We start from the raw sequence: 20,289 nt of genomic DNA, 5'->3' as shown, positions 1-20,289 counted from the left end.
GTGAAAGGAAATTAGACGACCAAACTAGGATCCTCAGGAGAGTATCGGAGAAGGCAATGGCGACCCACTCCAGTACTCTTGCCTGGAAAATGTCCTGGACGGAGGAGCCTGGTAGGCTGCAGGCCATGGGGTCATGCAGAGTCAGACACGACTGAAGTGACTTAGCCGCAGCAGCAGCAGCAGCAGGACAGTATGCTATTGGGAATACAACAACACACACAGATCCAGATCGATGGAATAAAGTTGAGGGTCCAGAAACAAACCCCAGCATCCATGGTCAACTCATCTCTGACACAGACGGGGAGAATATCCAAATGGGAACAGGAAAGCCTCTTCAATCAATGTCCATGGGAAAACCAGACAGCTACATCTGAAGAACGCTATTGGTTTTGATCTCATACCACCTCAATATCGGGGAAAAACCTCACCCTAAAGACTGATGTCATGAGATAGCTAGAAAGAAGCGTAGGTCAAAGGCTCCTTAACATCAGAGTCTCCTTGCCATTTGCTGGGCGGAGGTCGAAATGGGTCTCTTCAAGTAAGGGAAAGAGGTAAACGAAGTACACCACTGGGTTTCCATCCAATGGAACCTCTTCACAACAGAGAAGCTAAGCATTCACAAATGCAAAAGATAGGAAACGGAACACGAGAGACTCCTTGCAAGTGGTGTATCTGAGAAGGGGTTCATATGGAAAGAGACGAAGAATGCACAGCACTCAGATTCCAAGAAACACCACCACCACCCTTGACCCTTCCCCCATGACCAACTCTGACCTAAAGCCTTTCTCTCCCTCTAACCTATCCCTAAAACATAACCCTCATCTAATCATATACATGTGCATCCCTAGCATCCGTCCATCCATCCACACACGAGAGAGAAAGAGGAAGACACAGACGGAATTGAGAAAGGAAAAGAGAGGGACACAGCCAGAGAGAGACACGGAACCAAAGAGAGGAAAGGAGTCGATGGTCCAGACTTTTCCTCAATCTGTCTCGAAGGTAGAAGCAATGACAGCGCCCTTCCACCCCAGAAGGGGGAAAAGGACGGAAGGTTTGGAGAGGAAAAGACAAGAACGCAGGGAGCCAGTAGAAGCTCAGCCACCCGCAGAAGCCGAGCTGGGACACTTCAACAGAATCTCAATGGAAACAGAGGACCAGAAAGTTGGCTACTCTTTTCTATAAGAGAGGGAGACCTTCGAGTCTTCCTTTCGGTCCTCCAACTTGGATGCGGGGTCTCAAAACAGTCAGGAGGGGGAGTGCCTTTTCCTGGGTACCACGGCGCATCCAGGCCTCGTTCTGCCCCATTCTGTGCTGTGTCAGCCCTGGATGGAATCTTTCTTTCTGAAGTCTCAGCGCACGAGCTCCACGTGATATCGGCCCCAGGTGGAAAGGCATGGAGCTGCTCGTAGGCCGACAGGCCTAGGAAGCAGATGGGAGAATGACCCCCACTCTGCAGATGGAGAGACTGGGGAAACCCTGAGGGGCATATGGTTGTCAAGGGCCACACCACTTATGAGAAGAAGGAGCCTGGTCTGAGAGCAGCATGGTCCTCGGAGCTCAGGCCCTGGCTGAACCCAGGCCTCCCCAGGGCTGTGGGCTGGGCCGTGTGGGTGTCACTGTGCCTGCACATGGCCTAAGGGGGGTGATCGAGCAGTCAGAAACCCAGAGATTCCCTTGGGAAGTTTTGGGGAAGGGACCTCAGCACGAACCCCAGGAAATGATGTCACCTGCCGGCAACAGAACCCAACAGAACCCGCAATCCGGGTATCCAGGCCTCCAGAGCGGAGAGGAGCCCCCAGCCAGATCACTTGCTGCCAAGATGTTCTGCTGTTTGCCCCTGCCCAGAGGCCGGGGCCTCAGGAGAGCTCACAGGCAGTGTGCGTGGGCACCCTGTCGACGTTGGCTCAGGACACCCCCGAGAGGCCTCTGGCCCTTTGCCCGGAGAAACAGAAAGGTAACACGGGGAGCCCCAGGCCGGGCCAGGCCACCTCTCCCATGCCACCCGGAAACACCGGGTCCTTTGCCTGTGTGTGGGGATGCGGGTTTCTCGGGCTGTGTCCCCCTCAAGGAAGCCCAGGCGGATGTGGGGTCAGAAGCCTGTGGACAAGTTGTGTCCACACCCCAGGGGAGAGCAGGCTGGGCGGGATGGGGAGAGTGTGGGCAGCGCCGGCCACCCAGGCTGACCTCACACCCTCAGATGGGTCTCTTTCCTCCCGGGTGGGGATCTGAGCAGACACACGTCTCTGACCCTTCTGGGAAGAGAAGTTCGAGCAGGCAGAAGCAGCGGCTCCACTGGCCAGGCCCAGCTCGGAAAACTCCCAGCATGGCTGGCTGACGGTCACTGTCGTTGCAGAGCTTCCCACGTGATGAGGCCGAGGACGGGGACACCCCATCCAGCTCCCAGAGGGAGGGGTCGGAGCACCACCCGCCCGCCCGTGAGGCCCAGTGCAGGCTCCAGGTCAGCGTGCCCACGGAGGCATCAGCCCCACCGGGGGAGACGCGGAGGTGGGGAAGGCCTGCTGCCGAGACACCGCCCAGGATACAGCCGGCGGCCCAGTCTGAGGCTGCCACGGAGCTCAGCACACCCGGCTCCGACCCAGAGTCCAGAGAACCCCGGCCTCTGAGGCACCAGGAGGACCTGGAGCCCAGCACGCCAGAGCACAGAGGTGAGGACGCTGGGGCTGGTGCACGGGAGTGTGTGGGGAGGGGTGCTGAGCTACACAGGGACGAGTCCCCGAAAGCTGCTGCTGGGCCTGCAGCAAGCGCTGGCCTCACACCCCCCGCCCCCCATCTTGCACACTTCAGTCCCAAAAGACATCTGACGCTGGGTATTCTTTGGGAACCTCTTGGAAGGTTTCTGTCCCGGGGTACGCACATGCCAAGGCTGGCCTGTGGGCAAACTTTGCTTCTCCCCCAACTCTAGCACTGGCCTCCAACTGGAACCAGGCTCCACTTCCCAGACCTGTCCCTAAAGAGGTGGTGGCTCCAGGTGCAGGACCCAGGGATCCACCGAGGGCAGATGGAGAACCGAGACTTGCCCTCGCAGAGACACCAGGCCAGCTGGGTACTGGCCAGCACACCGGGCAGATCGGATCTCCGTGCCTGCAGGACCCCCAGCCCCAGGCACTGATGTCCCACCCCCTCAGCGAGAACCTCCACCTCCACGTGCACCTCTACCTGCTCGGGCTTTGGCAAGAGAACCCGAGGCAGAGGAGGAGTCACCGTCTCGGCAGGGAGAGCCTGCCCTGGCTCCCGCGCAACACCCAGATGCCCACGATCACTCACCCAGCCCTGCAGGGAGAAAGAGCCCCCGCTCTGGACAGAGACCCAGAGCCCTTGCCGGAAACACCACGTCCAGGGGAGCGGTCGGCTCTGCAGCCTCCATCCCTGTCTGCTCACCGTGGATGCCGGCAACTCGGTCTGCCCCCAGGGGACATGGAGTTCCTTTCCCCTGAACTGCTTTGCATTTGGTTTCTTTCCACCTTTCTGGTAATGTTTTATTTTTTGTATGGTTTCCTGTATTTTTGTTTTTTAAGTTGGGATTAGTAAACTTTTTCATCATTGTTGCAATCTGGGATCACTGTTGTGTAACTCTGGTGATACTGTGTTACCATCACCACTTTGTAGTTTCAGACCCGTTCGATCTTTATGCCCCACCCCCCAACAAAGCCTGGATTCAAGGCAAGCACGTCCTGTTCATCCCTCCCCCCGATCCTGAACACAATTTCATCTTTTCTTTCTGCATTCCTTCCTATATTCTTGGTGTCCCCAATCAATGACTCTCAGTGAAATGACTGAAGGAGTGTTTTTCGGACTCTCCACCTACTGTAAGACTCCATTGGAGAGTTCTCATTTTTATGTCATTTGAACTAGCCTTTGATAGCTGAAAGGACGGTGTACGTCCTTTCAAGATACCATGTGCCAAACGAAGCCCTTTTGGCAACTGCCATCATTATCTCCAGGCAGGCATTGCTGTTTGAAGGGTGACATCTCAGCCAGAAGGCAGAGGCTGAGCTCCTCTTGTTGCACCAGCTCCCAAAAGAAGCCAAGAAAGGGAGCTGGAACAACAAACCACCCCCATGCCCAGGAAAGCGTTCTTCATGACAGAAGGCTAGAAAATGACCCAACATCCTTGTGGCCCAGAACCACTCTAGAAAATCACTGTTCCATAAAAAAGAGAAACACATGGGAAGTTCCAAGGAGAGGCAATGCCCATGGCCAGTGTACTTGAGAGACGGCCTGACCGCTCCGGGGAAGACACGCACCGACGGAACCCCTTGGGAAACAGCAGTGATAGTCCTCACCGTCGTAAGGGTTTCCTCTGGGGACAACCTGCCCTGGGCACCACACGAGGGAGCAGACCGGCTTCTCTTCCTCTGCCCCCACACCATTCACTCATGAAGGCAGCTCAGGTGTTCTCATGCCCTGCCTGCCTGCCTGCCTGGCTCATCCGTGAGCTGTGACCACCTCCAGGGTAGGACTCCACCTTTTCCTCTCTGTGTACCGTGAATCTGCACACAGTGGGCTTTCAGAACCTTAGGAGACTTGAGCCATTCCCGCTCGAGCCAGAACCCTCCCCAGGAAGGAAAACAGCTGTGGAGTCATTTTGGCCCCAGCACTGGTTCCGAAAGCCTGGCGGCTCCTACAGCCTCTACGGTGTGAAGAGGGAGGTCCCTTTTGACAGAGCTTTCCGGCTCTCAGATCTAAGCTGTTGTTTCACTGTCAGCTGTGTCTTCCGTTGCAGCCAGGTGGGCCACGCTGCTCCAAAGGAGCTCACAAGCTGAGTTTCAAGGGAGGACAGGGATGGCTACAACGTGCTGCAAACTGAGTGAGGGTCCCCACAATCCTCAGCAAAGGTCTGTGGTGTGCAAGTGGGGAGTAGAGGGCCCCCAAGTTCCAAAGGAAGGGAGGTAGTCGGGAGTTAAAGCCCTTGGCTGCTGCGGTAGCAGCTGCAGATGGCAGCTCGTCCACAGTGCACTTCGAATGAGGTCATATGAGCGGGACTCTGGAAATGGCTCCGAAATCAAGAGAAAGGGGTCAGGGTATGTGGGAATCCGGCGGGGGTGGGGGGTGGATGAAGGAAGGTGTCCCTCCTCTCTCCAGTGCAATTTGGTTTGGTGAGTCTCAAAGCTACCAGATGGCACTTCCCAAGTCAGGCCCCCGCAGGAATCAGGGTGGGCTGCCTGCCTCGGCCCCTGCCACAGGGACAAGCCACACCAGTGGCCTCCCTGAGCTCCAATGGCCGGATCTGGGGGGTCCTGTCTGGGTGCACACCTCCTTGCTGTGGCCAAGTTCCCCCCTTCTCTGAGCACCAGCTTCATCCTCTCGAATGAGGACATCGATTGCTACCTTGGCACGTTACTCTCTTCATCCTCTGAAGGCTCATTAGGCTTATCCTACAATTACTAGCTGGCCCGAAGAGATATCTCCTGAATCCAGATTAACCTGGAGTCTCCCAGGCTCATCTGGCATGTCTTCCCTGAAGTCTGCCAAAACCCACACCCTTGCATTTCCAGGGACTCCCCTTAGCCAGCTGGGCAGAAAACCCAGCATGCTTCAAGCAAGCTGACAGACAAGTGGGAGAGGACTCACGGGCAGACGGCTTCCCTCAGGTCTCGGGTGGAGCTCTGGGACCACAGCAGCAACGGGCCATCCCAGCCCCTGGGCTCAGCAGCGCCCTCATTCTCAGGCCGGCGGCTCTGCCCTGAGGGGAGCAGGAACGTCACCAACTGCCGCAGGCGGACCTCAAGCCCCTCCCACTGCTGGAGCCTGACCTACCCCGGCCCCACCCCTTCCCCTACCCCAGCAGGACGAGAGCTCGTCTTCCCCTGGCTTCCAACGGGAGGCCCGGCCCTGGGCCCTGATTGGGCACTGCCCCAGCCCGGAGCCAATCACAGTGGCCAGGGAGGTGGAACGCACCGATTGGCCAGGGCCAGGTCATGTGACCATACTCCCCAGGAAACTCAAATATTACCAAGGTTCCCTAAGAAACCAATGAACAAAATTATCCAGTAAAGGCAAACCGTACTTTTTAATGAGGCCAATGTCACAGAAAAAAAAAAAAAAATGCTCCACAGTAAACTGCTCAAGGAAGCTACTAAATAAACTTTCAGAAAAGTTTAGTAGGTTTTTTTTTTTTTTAAATAGGGTGACGGAGAGATATACCTTTCCCATCTATGTGAATTTAGGTTTAAACTAGATTTCCCTTGGCTGTTATATAAGACAAAAAAACCCACATCACCCTCTTTCACTACCCCCCACCCCCAAAAAGTGTTTTAATCTATTGAATTTTTGTGTCCTCAGTTGTGTCTGATTCACGGCAACTCACGAACTCTACACAGCCAGGCTCTTCCGTCCATGGAATTCAGGGCAATTTTTTCTGTCCCAGTAAATGCCCACCCTGGGTGATCCAAAGCCAAGGGCTCAGAGGCTCCTGAGAGACTAACTAACTCCTTTCAGCTGAGCACAGAGCTGGCTCCTCACTGGGATGCCTGTGGCCTGGGGCTCCCAGAGGGGAGAGCAGCACTCGCCCCACCGTGTGGTCACTGCTGGAAGTGCAGGCTGCTCCTCACTCCCCCTTGACAGTGTCCCTGAGGGCAGAACAGTGTGAATCGAATCAAGGTGGAAATGCAAACTCCAAAGCAACCAACCTTCCCACAAGGTCTCCAAAGCCACTCAGGAACAGGGAATTGGAAACTGCAGGGGATGACATGAATGGAGATGGAGACTTGACACCTTACACCGAGTTCAATTCCAGTTATCCCTAGACAAACTTTCCATGAAAACTTGTCACAAATCTAGAAGAACAATGAGCAGAAACCGGACACGTGCTTTGAGTCTTCACACACAAAACTAAAAGGCAGTCCACAAAAAAAACCCAGAGAATACAGTGGACTTTGCAAAATCAAAGATATCTACTGTGGGAAAGACCTCATGACAAAAGCAAAAGACAGGTCATACATCGCGAGACGAATGAGTGGAAACACAAAGCTTATCAAGGATGTGTCTCCAAACAGACAAAGAACGCCAACACAACAAGCCTGTGAAAACTAGGGAAAGGTCTGAAGGGACACCAGACGGAGGAAGACACACACAGAGTATCCCGGATGATGTCCAGCACTGAGGGCCTGAAGAAACAACAGTCTAGTTGCACCCCCTCAGGCCTGTGTGACCGTGGATGAGGCCTCTGTTTCCCGGTGGCTCTGAGACATGGACAGGGAGGAAGGGGAAGAGAAGTCACTTGCATTTCTAATACTCACAGCAAAGTCTTCCAATGAGAAGGGAATTATCACCCCCACTGACAATGCCATTCACTGAAGTGATACCCACGAGTCCATCTACCCCAGAAGGGAAGGATGGACCTGTTCTCACAAAACGGCGAGAGATGGAAGGAGGAAGATCAAGCCCACACCAATCACTGGAAAGAGAAGCTGTGCTCAGGGCTTGAAAGAATTCCTATTGGGAAAATCATGTCACAGCCCCACATGGCAATCCACAGCTTCCATGCTATTCCTCCCAAAATGCCAATGCATTTTCGCACCGAACAAAGAATTGCAAAGGGGGTACGGAAACAGAAAGGAGCCTACATTGTCAATACAATCCGACGAAAAAGCCCCGATACGGACATCCAAGGTTGTGTGAAAGGAAATTAGACGACCAAACTAGGATCCTCAGGAGAGTATCGGAGAAGGCAATGGCGACCCACTCCAGTACTCTTGCCTGGAAAATGTCCTGGACGGAGGAGCCTGGTAGGCTGCAGGCCATGGGGTCATGCAGAGTCAGACACGACTGAAGTGACTTAGCCGCAGCAGCAGCAGCAGCAGGACAGTATGCTATTGGGAATACAACAACACACACAGATCCAGATCGATGGAATAAAGTTGAGGGTCCAGAAACAAACCCCAGCATCCATGGTCAACTCATCTCTGACACAGACGGGGAGAATATCCAAATGGGAACAGGAAAGCCTCTTCAATCAATGTCCATGGGAAAACCAGACAGCTACATCTGAAGAACGCTATTGGTTTTGATCTCATACCACCTCAATATCGGGGAAAAACCTCACCCTAAAGACTGATGTCATGAGATAGCTAGAAAGAAGCGTAGGTCAAAGGCTCCTTAACATCAGAGTCTCCTTGCCATTTGCTGGGCGGAGGTCGAAATGGGTCTCTTCAAGTAAGGGAAAGAGGTAAACGAAGTACACCACTGGGTTTCCATCCAATGGAACCTCTTCACAACAGAGAAGCTAAGCATTCACAAATGCAAAAGATAGGAAACGGAACACGAGAGACTCCTTGCAAGTGGTGTATCTGAGAAGGGGTTCATATGGAAAGAGACGAAGAATGCACAGCACTCAGATTCCAAGAAACACCACCACCACCCTTGACCCTTCCCCCATGACCAACTCTGACCTAAAGCCTTTCTCTCCCTCTAACCTATCCCTAAAACATAACCCTCATCTAATCATATACATGTGCATCCCTAGCATCCATCCATCCATCCACACAGGAGAGAGAAAGAGGAAGACACAGACGGAATTGAGAAAGGAAAAGAGAGGGACACAGCCAGAGAGAGACACGGAACCAAAGAGAGGAAAGGAGTCGATGGTCCAGACTTTTCCTCAATCTGTCTCGAAGGTAGAAGCAATGACAGCGCCCTTCCACCCCAGAAGGGGGAAAAGGACGGAAGGTTTGGAGAGGAAAAGACAAGAACGCAGGGAGCCAGTAGAAGCTCAGCCACCCGCAGAAGCCGAGCTGGGACACTTCAACAGAATCTCAATGGAAACAGAGGACCAGAAAGTTGGCTACTCTTTTCTATAAGAGAGGGAGACCTTCGAGTCTTCCTTTCGGTCCTCCAACTTGGATGCGGGGTCTCAAAACAGTCAGGAGGGGGAGTGCCTTTTCCTGGGTACCACGGCGCATCCAGGCCTCGTTCTGCCCCATTCTGTGCTGTGTCAGCCCTGGATGGAATCTTTCTTTCTGAAGTCTCAGCGCACGAGCTCCACGTGATATCGGCCCCAGGTGGAAAGGCATGGAGCTGCTCGTAGGCCGACAGGCCTAGGAAGCAGATGGGAGAATGACCCCCACTCTGCAGATGGAGAGACTGGGGAAACCCTGAGGGGCATATGGTTGTCAAGGGCCACACCACTTATGAGAAGAAGGAGCCTGGTCTGAGAGCAGCATGGTCCTCGGAGCTCAGGCCCTGGCTGAACCCAGGCCTCCCCAGGGCTGTGGGCTGGGCCGTGTGGGTGTCACTGTGCCTGCACATGGCCTAAGGGGGGTGATCGAGCAGTCAGAAACCCAGAGATTCCCTTGGGAAGTTTTGGGGAAGGGACCTCAGCACGAACCCCAGGAAATGATGTCACCTGCCGGCAACAGAACCCAACAGAACCCGCAATCCGGGTATCCAGGCCTCCAGAGCGGAGAGGAGCCCCCAGCCAGATCACTTGCTGCCAAGATGTTCTGCTGTTTGCCCCTGCCCAGAGGCCGGGGCCTCAGGAGAGCTCACAGGCAGTGTGCGTGGGCACCCTATCGACGTTGGCTCAGGACACCCCCGAGAGGCCTCTGGCCCTTTGCCCGGAGAAACAGAAAGGTAACACGGGGAGCCCCAGGCCGGGCCAGGCCACCTCTCCCATGCCACCCGGAAACACCGGGTCCTTTGCCTGTGTGTGGGGATGCGGGTTTCTCGGGCTGTGTCCCCCTCAAGGAAGCCCAGGCGGATGTGGGGTCAGAAGCCTGTGGACAAGTTGTGTCCACACCCCAGGGGAGAGCAGGCTGGGCGGGATGGGGAGAGTGTGGGCAGCGCCGGCCACCCAGGCTGACCTCACACCCTCAGATGGGTCTCTTTCCTCCCGGGTGGGGATCTGAGCAGACACACGTCTCTGACCCTTCTGGGAAGAGAAGTTCGAGCAGGCAGAAGCAGCGGCTCCACTGGCCAGGCCCAGCTCGGAAAACTCCCAGCATGGCTGGCTGACGGTCACTGTCGTTGCAGAGCTTCCCACGTGATGAGGCCGAGGACGGGGACACCCCATCCAGCTCCCAGAGGGAGGGGTCGGAGCACCACCCGCCCGCCCGTGAGGCCCAGTGCAGGCTCCAGGTCAGCGTGCCCACGGAGGCATCAGCCCCACCGGGGGAGACGCGGAGGTGGGGAAGGCCTGCTGCCGAGACACCGCCCAGGATACAGCCGGCGGCCCAGTCTGAGGCTGCCACGGAGCTCAGCACACCCGGCTCCGACCCAGAGTCCAGAGAACCCCGGCCTCTGAGGCACCAGGAGGACCTGGAGCCCAGCACGCCAGAGCACAGAGGTGAGGACGCTGGGGCTGGTGCACGGGAGTGTGTGGGGAGGGGTGCTGAGCTACACAGGGACGAGTCCCCGAAAGCTGCTGCTGGGCCTGCAGCAAGCGCTGGCCTCACACCCCCCGCCCCCCATCTTGCACACTTCAGTCCCAAAAGACATCTGACGCTGGGTATTCTTTGGGAACCTCTTGGAAGGTTTCTGTCCCGGGGTACGCACATGCCAAGGCTGGCCTGTGGGCAAACTTTGCTTCTCCCCCAACTCTAGCACTGGCCTCCAACTGGAACCAGGCTCCACTTCCCAGACCTGTCCCTAAAGAGGTGGTGGCTCCAGGTGCAGGACCCAGGGATCCACCGAGGGCAGATGGAGAACCGAGACTTGCCCTCGCAGAGACACCAGGCCAGCTGGGTACTGGCCAGCACACCGGGCAGATCGGATCTCCGTGCCTGCAGGACCCCCAGCCCCAGGCACTGATGTCCCACCCCCTCAGCGAGAACCTCCACCTCCACGTGCACCTCTACCTGCTCGGGCTTTGGCAAGAGAACCCGAGGCAGAGGAGGAGTCACCGCCTCGGCAGGGAGAGCCTGCCCTGGCTCCCGCGCAACACCCAGATGCCCACGATCACTCACCCAGCCCTGCAGGGAGAAAGAGCCCCCGCTCTGGACAGAGACACAGAGCCCTTGCCGGAAACACCACGTCCAGGGGAGCGGTCGGCTCTGCAGCCTTCATCCCTGTCTGCTCACCGTGGATGCCGGCAACTCGGTCTGCCCCCAGGGGACATGGAGTTCCTTTCCCCTGAACTGCTTTGCATTTGGTTTGTTTCCACCTTTCTGGTAATGTTTTATTTTTTGTATGGTTTCCTGTATTTTTGTTGGTTAAGTTGGGATTAGTAAACTTTTTCATCATTGTTGCAATCTGGGATCACTGTTGTGTAACTCTGGTGATACTGTGTTACCATCACCACTTTGTAGTTTCAGACCCGTTCGATCTTTATGTCCCACCCCCCAACAAAGCCTGGATTCAAGGCAAGCACGCCCTGTTCATCCCTCCCCCCGATCCTGAACACAATTTCATCTTTTCTTTCTGCATTCCTTCCTATATTCTTGGTGTCCCCAATCAATGACTCTCAGTGAAATGACTGAAGGAGTGTTTTTCGGACTCTCCCCCTACTGTAAGACTCCATTGGAGAGTTCTCATTTTTATGTCATTTGAACTAGCCTTTGATAGCTGAAAGGACGGTGTACGTCCTTTCAAGATACCATGTGCCAAACGAAGCCCTTTTGGCAACTGCCATCATTATCTCCAGGCAGGCATTGCTGTTTGAAGGGTGACATCTCAGCCAGAAGGCAGAGGCTGAGCTCCTCTTGTTGCACCAGCTCCCAAAAGAAGCCAAGAAAGGGAGCTGGAACAACAAACCACCCCCATGCCCAGGAAAGCGTTCTTCATGACAGAAGGCTAGAAAATGACCCAACATCCTTGTGGCCCAGAACCACTCTAGAAAATCACTGTTCCATAAAAAAGAGAAACACATGGGAAGTTCCAAGGAGAGGCAATGCCCATGGCCAGTGTACTTGAGAGACGGCCTGACCGCTCCGGGGAAGACACGCACCGACGGAACCCCTTGGGAAACAGCAGTGATAGTCCTCACCGTCGTAAGGGTTTCCTCTGGGGACAACCTGCCCTGGGCACCACACGAGGGAGCAGACCGGCTTCTCTTCCTCTGCCCCCACACCATTCACTCATGAAGGCAGCTCAGGTGTTCTCATGCCCTGCCTGCCTGCCTGCCTGGCTCATCCGTGAGCTGTGACCACCTCCAGGGTAGGACTCCACCTTTTCCTCTCTGTGTACCGTGAATCTGCACACAGTGGGCTTTCAGAACCTTAGGAGACTTGAGCCATTCCCGCTCGAGCCAGAACCCTCCCCAGGAAGGAAAACAGCTGTGGAGTCATTTTGGCCCCAGCACTGGTTCCGAAAGCCTGGCGGCTCCTACAGCCTCTACGGTGTGAAGAGGGAGGTCCCTTTTGACAGAGCTTTCCGGCTCTCAGATCTAAGCTGTTGTTTCACTGTCAGCTGTGTCTTCCGTTGCAGCCAGGTGGGCCACGCTGCTCCAAAGGAGCTCACAAGCTGAGTTTCAAGGGAGGACAGGGATGGCTACAACGTGCTGCAAACTGAGTGAGGGTCCCCACAATCCTCAGCAAAGGTCTGTGGTGTGCAAGTGGGGAGTAGAGGGCCCCCAAGTTCCAAAGGAAGGGAGGTAGTCGGGAGCTAAAGCCCTTGGCTGCTGTGGTAGCAGCTGCAGATGGCAGCTCGTCCACAGTGCACTTCGAATGAGGTCATATGAGCGGGACTCTGGAAATGGCTCCGAAATCAAGAGAAAGGGGTCAGGGTATGTGGGAATCCGGCGGGGGTGGGGGGTGGATGAAGGAAGGTGTCCCTCCTCTCTCCAGTGCAATTTGGTTTGGTGAGTCTCAAAGCTACCAGATGGCACTTCCCAAGTCAGGCCCCCGCAGGAATCAGGGTGGGCTGCCTGCCTCGGCCCCTGCCACAGGGACAAGCCACACCAGTGGCCTCCCTGAGCTCCAATGGCCGGATCTGGGGGGTCCTGTCTGGGTGCACACCTCCTTGCTGTGGCCAAGTTCCCCCCTTCTCTGAGCACCAGCTTCATCCTCTCGAATGAGGACATCGATTGCTACCTTGGCACGTTACTCTCTTCATCCTCTGAAGGCTCATTAGGCTTATCCTACAATTACTAGCTGGCCCGAAGAGATATCTCCTGAATCCAGATTAACCTGGAGTCTCCCAGGCTCATCTGGCATGTCTTCCCTGAAGTCTGCCAAAACCCACACCCTTGCATTTCCAGGGACTCCCCTTAGCCAGCTGGGCAGAAAACCCAGCATGCTTCAAACAAGCTGACAGACAAGTGGGAGAGGACTCACGGGCAGACGGCTTCCCTCAGGTCTCGGGTGGAGCTCTGGGACCACAGCAGCAACGGGCCATCCCAGGCCCTGGGCTCAGCAGCGCCCTCATTCTCAGGCCGGCGGCTCTGCCCTGAGGGGAGCAGGAACGTCACCAACTGCCGCAGGCGGACCTCAAGCCCCTCCCACTGCTGGAGCCTGACCTGCCCCGGCCCCACCCCTTCCCCTACCCCAGCAGGACGAGAGCTCGTCTTCCCCTGGCTTCCAACGGGAGGCCCGGCCCTGGGCCCCGATTGGGCACTGCCCCAGCCCGGAGCCAATCACAGTGGCCAGGGAGGTGGAACGCACCGATTGGCCAGGGCCAGGTCATGTGACCATACTCCCCAGGAAACTCAAATATTACCAAGGTTCCCTAAGAAACCAATGAACAAAATTATCCAGTAAAGGCAAACCGTACTTTTTAATGAGGCCAATGTCACAGAAAAAAAAAAAAAATGCTCCACAGTAAACTGCTCAAGGAAGCTACTAAATAAACTTTCAGAAAAGTTTAGTAGGTTTTTTTTTTTTAAATAGGGTGACGGAGAGATATACCTTTCCCATCTATGTGAATTTAGGTTTAAACTAGATTTCCCTTGGCTGTTATATAAGACAAAAAAACCCACATCACCCTCTTTCACTCCCCCCCACCCCCAAAAAGTGTTTTAATCTATTGAATTTTTGTGTCCTCAGTTGTGTCTGATTCACGGCAACTCACGAACTCTACACAGCCAGGCTCTTCCGTCCATGGAATTCAGGGCAATTTTTTCTGTCCCAGTAAATGCCCACCCTGGGTGATCCAAAGCCAAGGGCTCAGAGGCTCCTGAGAGACTAACTAACTCCTTTCAGCTGAGCACAGAGCTGGCTCCTCACTGGGATGCCTGTGGCCTGGGGCTCCCAGAGGGGAGAGCAGCACTCGCCCCACCGTGTGGTCACTGCTGGAAGTGCAGGCTGCTCCTCACTCCCCCTTGACAGTGTCCCTGAGGGCAGAACAGTGTGAATCGAATCAAGGTGGAAATGCAAACTCCAATGCAACCAACCTTCCCACAAGGTCTCCAAAACCACTCAGGAACAGGGAATTGGAAACTGCAGGGGATGACATGAATGGAGATGGAGACTTGACACCTTACACCGAGTTCACTTCCAGTTATCCCTAGACAAACTTTCCATGAAAACTTGTCACAAATCTAGAAGAACAATGAGCAGAAACCGGACACGTGCTTTGAGTCTTCACACACAAAACTAAAAGGCAGTCCACAAAAAAAACCCAGAGAATACAGTGGACTTTGCAAAATCAAAGATATCTACTGTGGGAAAGACCTCATGACAAAAGCAAAAGACAGGTCATACATCGTGAGACGAATGAGTGGAAACACAAAGCTTATCAAGGATGTGTCTCCAAACAGACAAAGAACGCCAACACAACAAGCCTGTGAAAACTAGGGAAAGGTCTGAAGGGACACCAGACGGAGGAAGACACACACAGAGTATCCCGGATGATGTCCAGCACTGAGGGCCTGAAGAAACAACAGTCTAGTTGCACCCCCTCAGGCCTGTGTGACCGTGGATGAGGCCTCTGTTTCCCGGTGGCTCTGAGACATGGACAGGGAGGAAGGTGAAGAGAAGTCACTTGCATTTCTAATACTCACAGCAAAGTCTTCCAATGAGAAGGGAATTATCACCCCCACTGCCAATGCCATTCACTGAAGTGATACCCACGAGTCCATCTACCCCAGAAGGGAAGGATGGACCTGTTCTCACAAAACGGCGAGAGATGGAAGGAGGAAGATCAAGCCCACACCAATCACTGGAAAGAGAAGCTGTGCTCAGGGCTTGAAAGAATTCCTATTGGGAAAATCATGTCACAGCCCCACATGGCAATCCACAGCTTCCATGCTATTCCTCCCAAAATGCCAATGCATTTTCGCACCGAACAAAGAATTGCAAAGGGGGTACGGAAACAGAAAGGAGCCTACATTGTCAATACAATCCGACGAAAAAGCCCCGATACGGACATCCAAGGTTGTGTGAAAGGAAATTAGACGACCAAACTAGGATCCTCAGGAGAGTATCGGAGAAGGCAATGGCGACCCACTCCAGTACTCTTGCCTGGAAAATGTCCTGGACGGAGGAGCCTGGTAGGCTGCAGGCCATGGGGTCATGCAGAGTCAGACACGACTGAAGTGACTTAGCCGCAGCAGCAGCAGCAGCAGGACAGTATGCTATTGGGAATACAACAACACACACAGATCCAGATCGATGGAATAAAGTTGAGGGTCCAGAAACAAACCCCAGCATCCATGGTCAACTCATCTCTGACACAGACGGGGAGAATATCCAAATGGGAACAGGAAAGCCTCTTCAATCAATGTCCATGGGAAAACCAGACAGCTACATCTGAAGAACGCTATTGGTTTTGATCTCATACCACCTCAATATCGGGGAAAAACCTCACCCTAAAGACTGATGTCATGAGATAGCTAGAAAGAAGCGTAGGTCAAAGGCTCCTTAACATCAGAGTCTCCTTGCCATTTGCTGGGCGGAGGTCGAAATGGGTCTCTTCAAGTAAGGGAAAGAGGTAAACGAAGTACACCACTGGGTTTCCATCCAATGGAACCTCTTCACAACAGAGAAGCTAAGCATTCACAAATGCAAAAGATAGGAAACGGAACACGAGAGACTCCTTGCAAGTGGTGTATCTGAGAAGGGGTTCATATGGAAAGAGACGAAGAATGCACAGCACTCAGATTCCAAGAAACACCACCACCACCCTTGACCCTTCCCCCATGACCAACTCCGACCTAAAGCCTTTCTCTCCCTCTAACCTATCCCTAAAACATAACCCTCATCTAATCATATCCATGTGCATCCCTAGCATCCGTCCATCCATCCACACACGAGAGAGAAAGAGGAAGACACAGACGGAATTGAGAAAGGAAAAGAGAGGGACACAGCCAGAGAGAGACACGGAACCAAAGAGAGGAAAGGAGTCGATGGTCCAGACTTTTCCTCAATCTGTCTCGAAGGTAGAAGCAATGACAGCGCCCTTCCACCCCAGAAGGGGGAAAAGGACGGAAGGTTTGGAGAGGAAAAGACAAGAACGCAGGGAGCCAGTAGAAGCTCAGCCACCCGCAGAAGCCGAGCTGGGACACTTGAACAGAATCTCAATGGAAACAGAGGACCAGAAAGTTGGCTACTCTTTTCTATAAGAGAGGGAGACCTTCGAGTCTTCCTTTCGGTCCTCCAACTTGGATGCGGGGTCTCAAAACAGTCAGGAGGGGGAGTGCCTTTTCCTGGGTACCACGGCGCATCCAGGCCTCGTTCTGCCCCATTCTGTGCTGTGTCAGCCCTGGATGGAATCTTTCTTTCTGAAGTCTCAGCGCACGAGCTCCACGTGATATCGGCCCCAGGTGGAAAGGCATGGAGCTGCTCGTAGGCCGACAGGCCTAGGAAGCAGATGGGAGAATGACCCCCACTCTGCAGATGGAGAGACTGGGGAAACCCTGAGGGGCATATGGTTGTCAAGGGCCACACCACTTATGAGAAGAAGGAGCCTGGTCTGAGAGCAGCATGGTCCTCGGAGCTCAGGCCCTGGCTGAACCCAGGCCTCCCCAGGGCTGTGGGCTGGGCCGTGTGGGTGTCACTGTGCCTGCACATGGCCTAAGGGGGGTGATCGAGCAGTCAGAAACCCAGAGATTCCCTTGGGAAGTTTTGGGGAAGGGACCTCAGCACGAACCCCAGGAAATGATGTCACCTGCCGGCAACAGAACCCAACAGAACCCGCAATCCGGGTATCCAGGCCTCCAGAGCGGAGAGGAGCCCCCAGCCAGATCACTTGCTGCCAAGATGTTCTGCTGTTTGCCCCTGCCCAGAGGCCGGGGCCTCAGGAGAGCTCACAGGCAGTGTGCGTGGGCACCCTGTCGACGTTGGCTCAGGACACCCCCGAGAGGCCTCTGGCCCTTTGCCCGGAGAAACAGAAAGGTAACACGGGGAGCCCCAGGCCGGGCCAGGCCACCTCTCCCATGCCACCCGGAAACACCGGGTCCTTTGCCTGTGTGTGGGGATGCGGGTTTCTCGGGCTGTGTCCCCCTCAAGGAAGCCCAGGCGGATGTGGGGTCAGAAGCCTGTGGACAAGTTGTGTCCACACCCCAGGGGAGAGCAGGCTGGGCGGGATGGGGAGACTGTGGGCAGCGCCGGCCACCCAGGCTGACCTCACACCCTCAGATGGGTCTCTTTCCTCCCGGGTGGGGATCTGAGCAGACACACGTCTCTGACCCTTCTGGGAAGAGAAGTTCGAGCAGGCAGAAGCAGCGGCTCCACTGGCCAGGCCCAGCTCGGAAAACTCCCAGCATGGCTGGCTGACGGTCACTGTCGTTGCAGAGCTTCCCACGTGATGAGGCCGAGGACGGGGACACCCCATCCAGCTCCCAGAGGGAGGGGTCGGAGCACCACCCGCCCGCCCGTGAGGCCCAGTGCAGGCTCCAGGTCAGCGTGCCCACGGAGGCATCAGCCCCACCGGGGGAGACGCGGAGGTGGGGAAGGCCTGCTGCCGAGACACCGCCCAGGATACAGCCGGCGGCCCAGTCTGAGGCTGCCACGGAGCTCAGCACACCCGGCTCCGACCCAGAGTCCAGAGAACCCCGGCCTCTGAGGCACCAGGAGGACCTGGAGCCCAGCACGCCAGAGCACAGAGGTGAGGACGCTGGGGCTGGTGCACGGGAGTGTGTGGGGAGGGGTGCTGAGCTACACAGGGACGAGTCCCCGAAAGCTGCTGCTGGGCCTGCAGCAAGCGCTGGCCTCACACCCCCCGCCCCCCATCTTGCACACTTCAGTCCCAAAAGACATCTGACGCTGGGTATTCTTTGGGAACCTCTTGGAAGGTTTCTGTCCCGGGGTACGCACATGCCAAGGCTGGCCTGTGGGCAAACTTTGCTTCTCCCCCAACTCTAGCACTGGCCTCCAACTGGAAGCAGGCTCCACTTCCCACACCTGTCCCTAAAGAGGTGGTGGCTCCAGGTGCAGGACCCAGGGATCCACCGAGGGCAGATGGAGAAGCGAGACTTGCCCTCGCAGAGACACCAGGCCAGCTGGGTACTGGCCAGCACACCGGGCAGATCGGATCTCCGTGCCTGCAGGACCCCCAGCCCCAGGCACTGATGTCCCACCCCCTCAGCGAGAACCTCCACCTCCACGTGCACCTCTACCTGCTCGGGCTTTGGCAAGAGAACCCGAGGCAGAGGAGGAGTCACCGCCTCGGCAGGGAGAGCCTGCCCTGGCTCCCGCGCAACACCCAGATGCCCACGATCACTCACCCAGCCCTGCAGGGAGAAAGAGCCCCCGCTCTGGACAGAGACCCAGAGCCCTTGCTGGAAACACCACGTCCAGGGGAGCGGTCGGCTCTGCAGCCTGCATCCCTGTCTGCTCACCGTGGATGCCAGCAACTCGGTCTGCCCCCAGGGGACATGGAGTTCCTTTCCCCTGAACTGCTTTGCATTTGGTTTCTTTCCACCTTTCTGGTGATGTTTTATTTTTTGTATGGTTTCCTGTATTTTTGTTTTTTAAGTTGGGATTAGTAAACTTTTTCATCATTGTTGCAATCTGGGATCACTGTTGTGTAACTCTGGTGATACTGTGTTACCATCACCACTTTGTAGTTTCAGACCCGTTCGATCTTTATGCCCCACCCCCCAACAAAGCCTGGATTCAAGGCAAGCACGCCCTGTTCATCCCTCCCCCCGATCCTGAACACAATTTCATCTTTTCTTTCTGCATTCCTTCCTATATTCTTGGTGTCCCCAATCAATGACTCTCAGTGAAATGACTGAAGGAGTGTTTTTCGGACTCTCCCCCTACTGTAAGACTCCATTGGAGAGTTCTCATTTTTATGTCATTTGAACTAGCCTTTGATAGCTGAAAGGACGGTGTACGTCCTTTCAAGATACCATGTGCCAAACGAAGCCCTTTTGGCAACTGCCATCATTATCTCCAGGCAGGCATTGCTGTTTGAAGGGTGACATCTCAGCCAGAAGGCAGAGGCTGAGCTCCTCTTGTTGCACCAGCTCCCAAAAGAAGCCAAGAAAGGGAGCTGGAACAACAAACCACCCCCATGCCCAGGAAAGCGTTCTTCATGACAGAAGGCTAGAAAATGACCCAACATCCTTGTGGCCCAGAACCACTCTAGAAAATCACTGTTCCATAAAAAAGAGAAACACATGGGAAGTTCCAAGGAGAGGCAATGCCCATGGCCAGTGTACTTGAGAGACGGCCTGACCGCTCCGGGGAAGACACGCACCGACGGAACCCCTTGGGAAACAGCAGTGATAGTCCTCACCGTCGTAAGGGTTTCCTGTGGGGACAACCTGCCCTGGGCACCACACGAGGGAGCAGACCGGCTTCTCTTCCTCTGCCCCCACACCATTCACTCATGAAGGCAGCTCAGGTGTTCTCATGCCCTGCCTGCCTGCCTGCCTGGCTCATCCGTGAGCTGTGACCACCTCCAGGGTAGGACTCCACCTTTTCCTCTCTGTGTACCGTGAATCTGCACACAGTGGGCTTTCAGAACCTTAGGAGACTTGAGCCATTCCCGCTCGAGCCAGAACCCTCCCCAGGAAGGAAAACAGCTGTGGAGTCATTTTGGCCCCAGCACTGGTTCCGAAAGCCTGGCGGCTCCTACAGCCTCTACGGTGTGAAGAGGGAGGTCCCTTTTGACAGAGCTTTCCGGCTCTCAGATCTAAGCTGTTGTTTCACTGTCAGCTGTGTCTTCCGTTGCAGCCAGGTGGGCCACGCTGCTCCAAAGGAGCTCACAAGCTGAGTTTCAAGGGAGGACAGGGATGGCTACAACGTGCTGCAAACTGAGTGAGGGTCCCCACAATCCTCAGCAAAGGTCTGTGGTGTGCAAGTGGGGAGTAGAGGGCCCCCAAGTTCCAAAGGAAGGGAGGTAGTCGGGAGCTAAAGCCCTTGGCTGCTGTGGTAGCAGCTGCAGATGGCAGCTCGTCCACAGTGCACTTCGAATGAGGTCATATGAGCGGGACTCTGGAAATGGCTC

At 55.2% G+C, this 20,289-nt stretch overlaps 2 protein-coding genes and 1 long non-coding RNA gene across 3 annotated transcripts in view; 2 read left to right on the top strand and 1 right to left on the bottom strand.

The window, feature by feature from the left end:
- LOC145527776 (uncharacterized) overlaps positions 1 to 20,289 on the bottom strand; it is a 681,763-nt gene that overhangs the window by 622,617 nt on the left and 38,857 nt on the right. Inside the window, exons 7-8 of the long non-coding RNA XR_014069857.1 lie at positions 13,230 to 13,341; positions 5,593 to 5,704 (exon numbers count right to left, since the gene is read on the bottom strand). This is a non-coding gene — a long non-coding RNA (uncharacterized LOC145527776). The remainder of the gene's footprint in view (positions 1 to 5,592; positions 5,705 to 13,229; positions 13,342 to 20,289) is intronic.
- LOC145527686 (uncharacterized) lies at positions 3,502 to 11,207 on the top strand. Its single transcript, XM_081545742.1, has 3 exons — positions 3,502 to 9,591; positions 9,991 to 10,303; positions 10,561 to 11,207. The coding sequence occupies exons 1-3, from the start codon at positions 9,181 to 9,183 to the stop codon at positions 11,181 to 11,183; spliced, it is 1,347 nt and encodes a 448-aa protein (XP_081401868.1). The 5' UTR covers positions 3,502 to 9,180; the 3' UTR covers positions 11,184 to 11,207.
- Positions 15,099 to 18,841, top strand: LOC145527709 (uncharacterized). Its single transcript, XM_081545770.1, has 3 exons — positions 15,099 to 17,225; positions 17,625 to 17,937; positions 18,195 to 18,841. The coding sequence occupies exons 1-3, from the start codon at positions 16,815 to 16,817 to the stop codon at positions 18,815 to 18,817; spliced, it is 1,347 nt and encodes a 448-aa protein (XP_081401896.1). The 5' UTR covers positions 15,099 to 16,814; the 3' UTR covers positions 18,818 to 18,841.

This window comes from Giraffa tippelskirchi, chromosome 11 (assembly GCF_054371585.1).
Source record: "Giraffa tippelskirchi isolate mGirTip1 chromosome 11, T2T-mGirTip1v1.2.pri, whole genome shotgun sequence".
In the NCBI taxonomy this organism is placed as follows: domain Eukaryota; kingdom Metazoa; phylum Chordata; class Mammalia; order Artiodactyla; family Giraffidae; genus Giraffa; species Giraffa tippelskirchi.
This window is presented reverse-complemented; position numbering and strand designations above follow the sequence as displayed.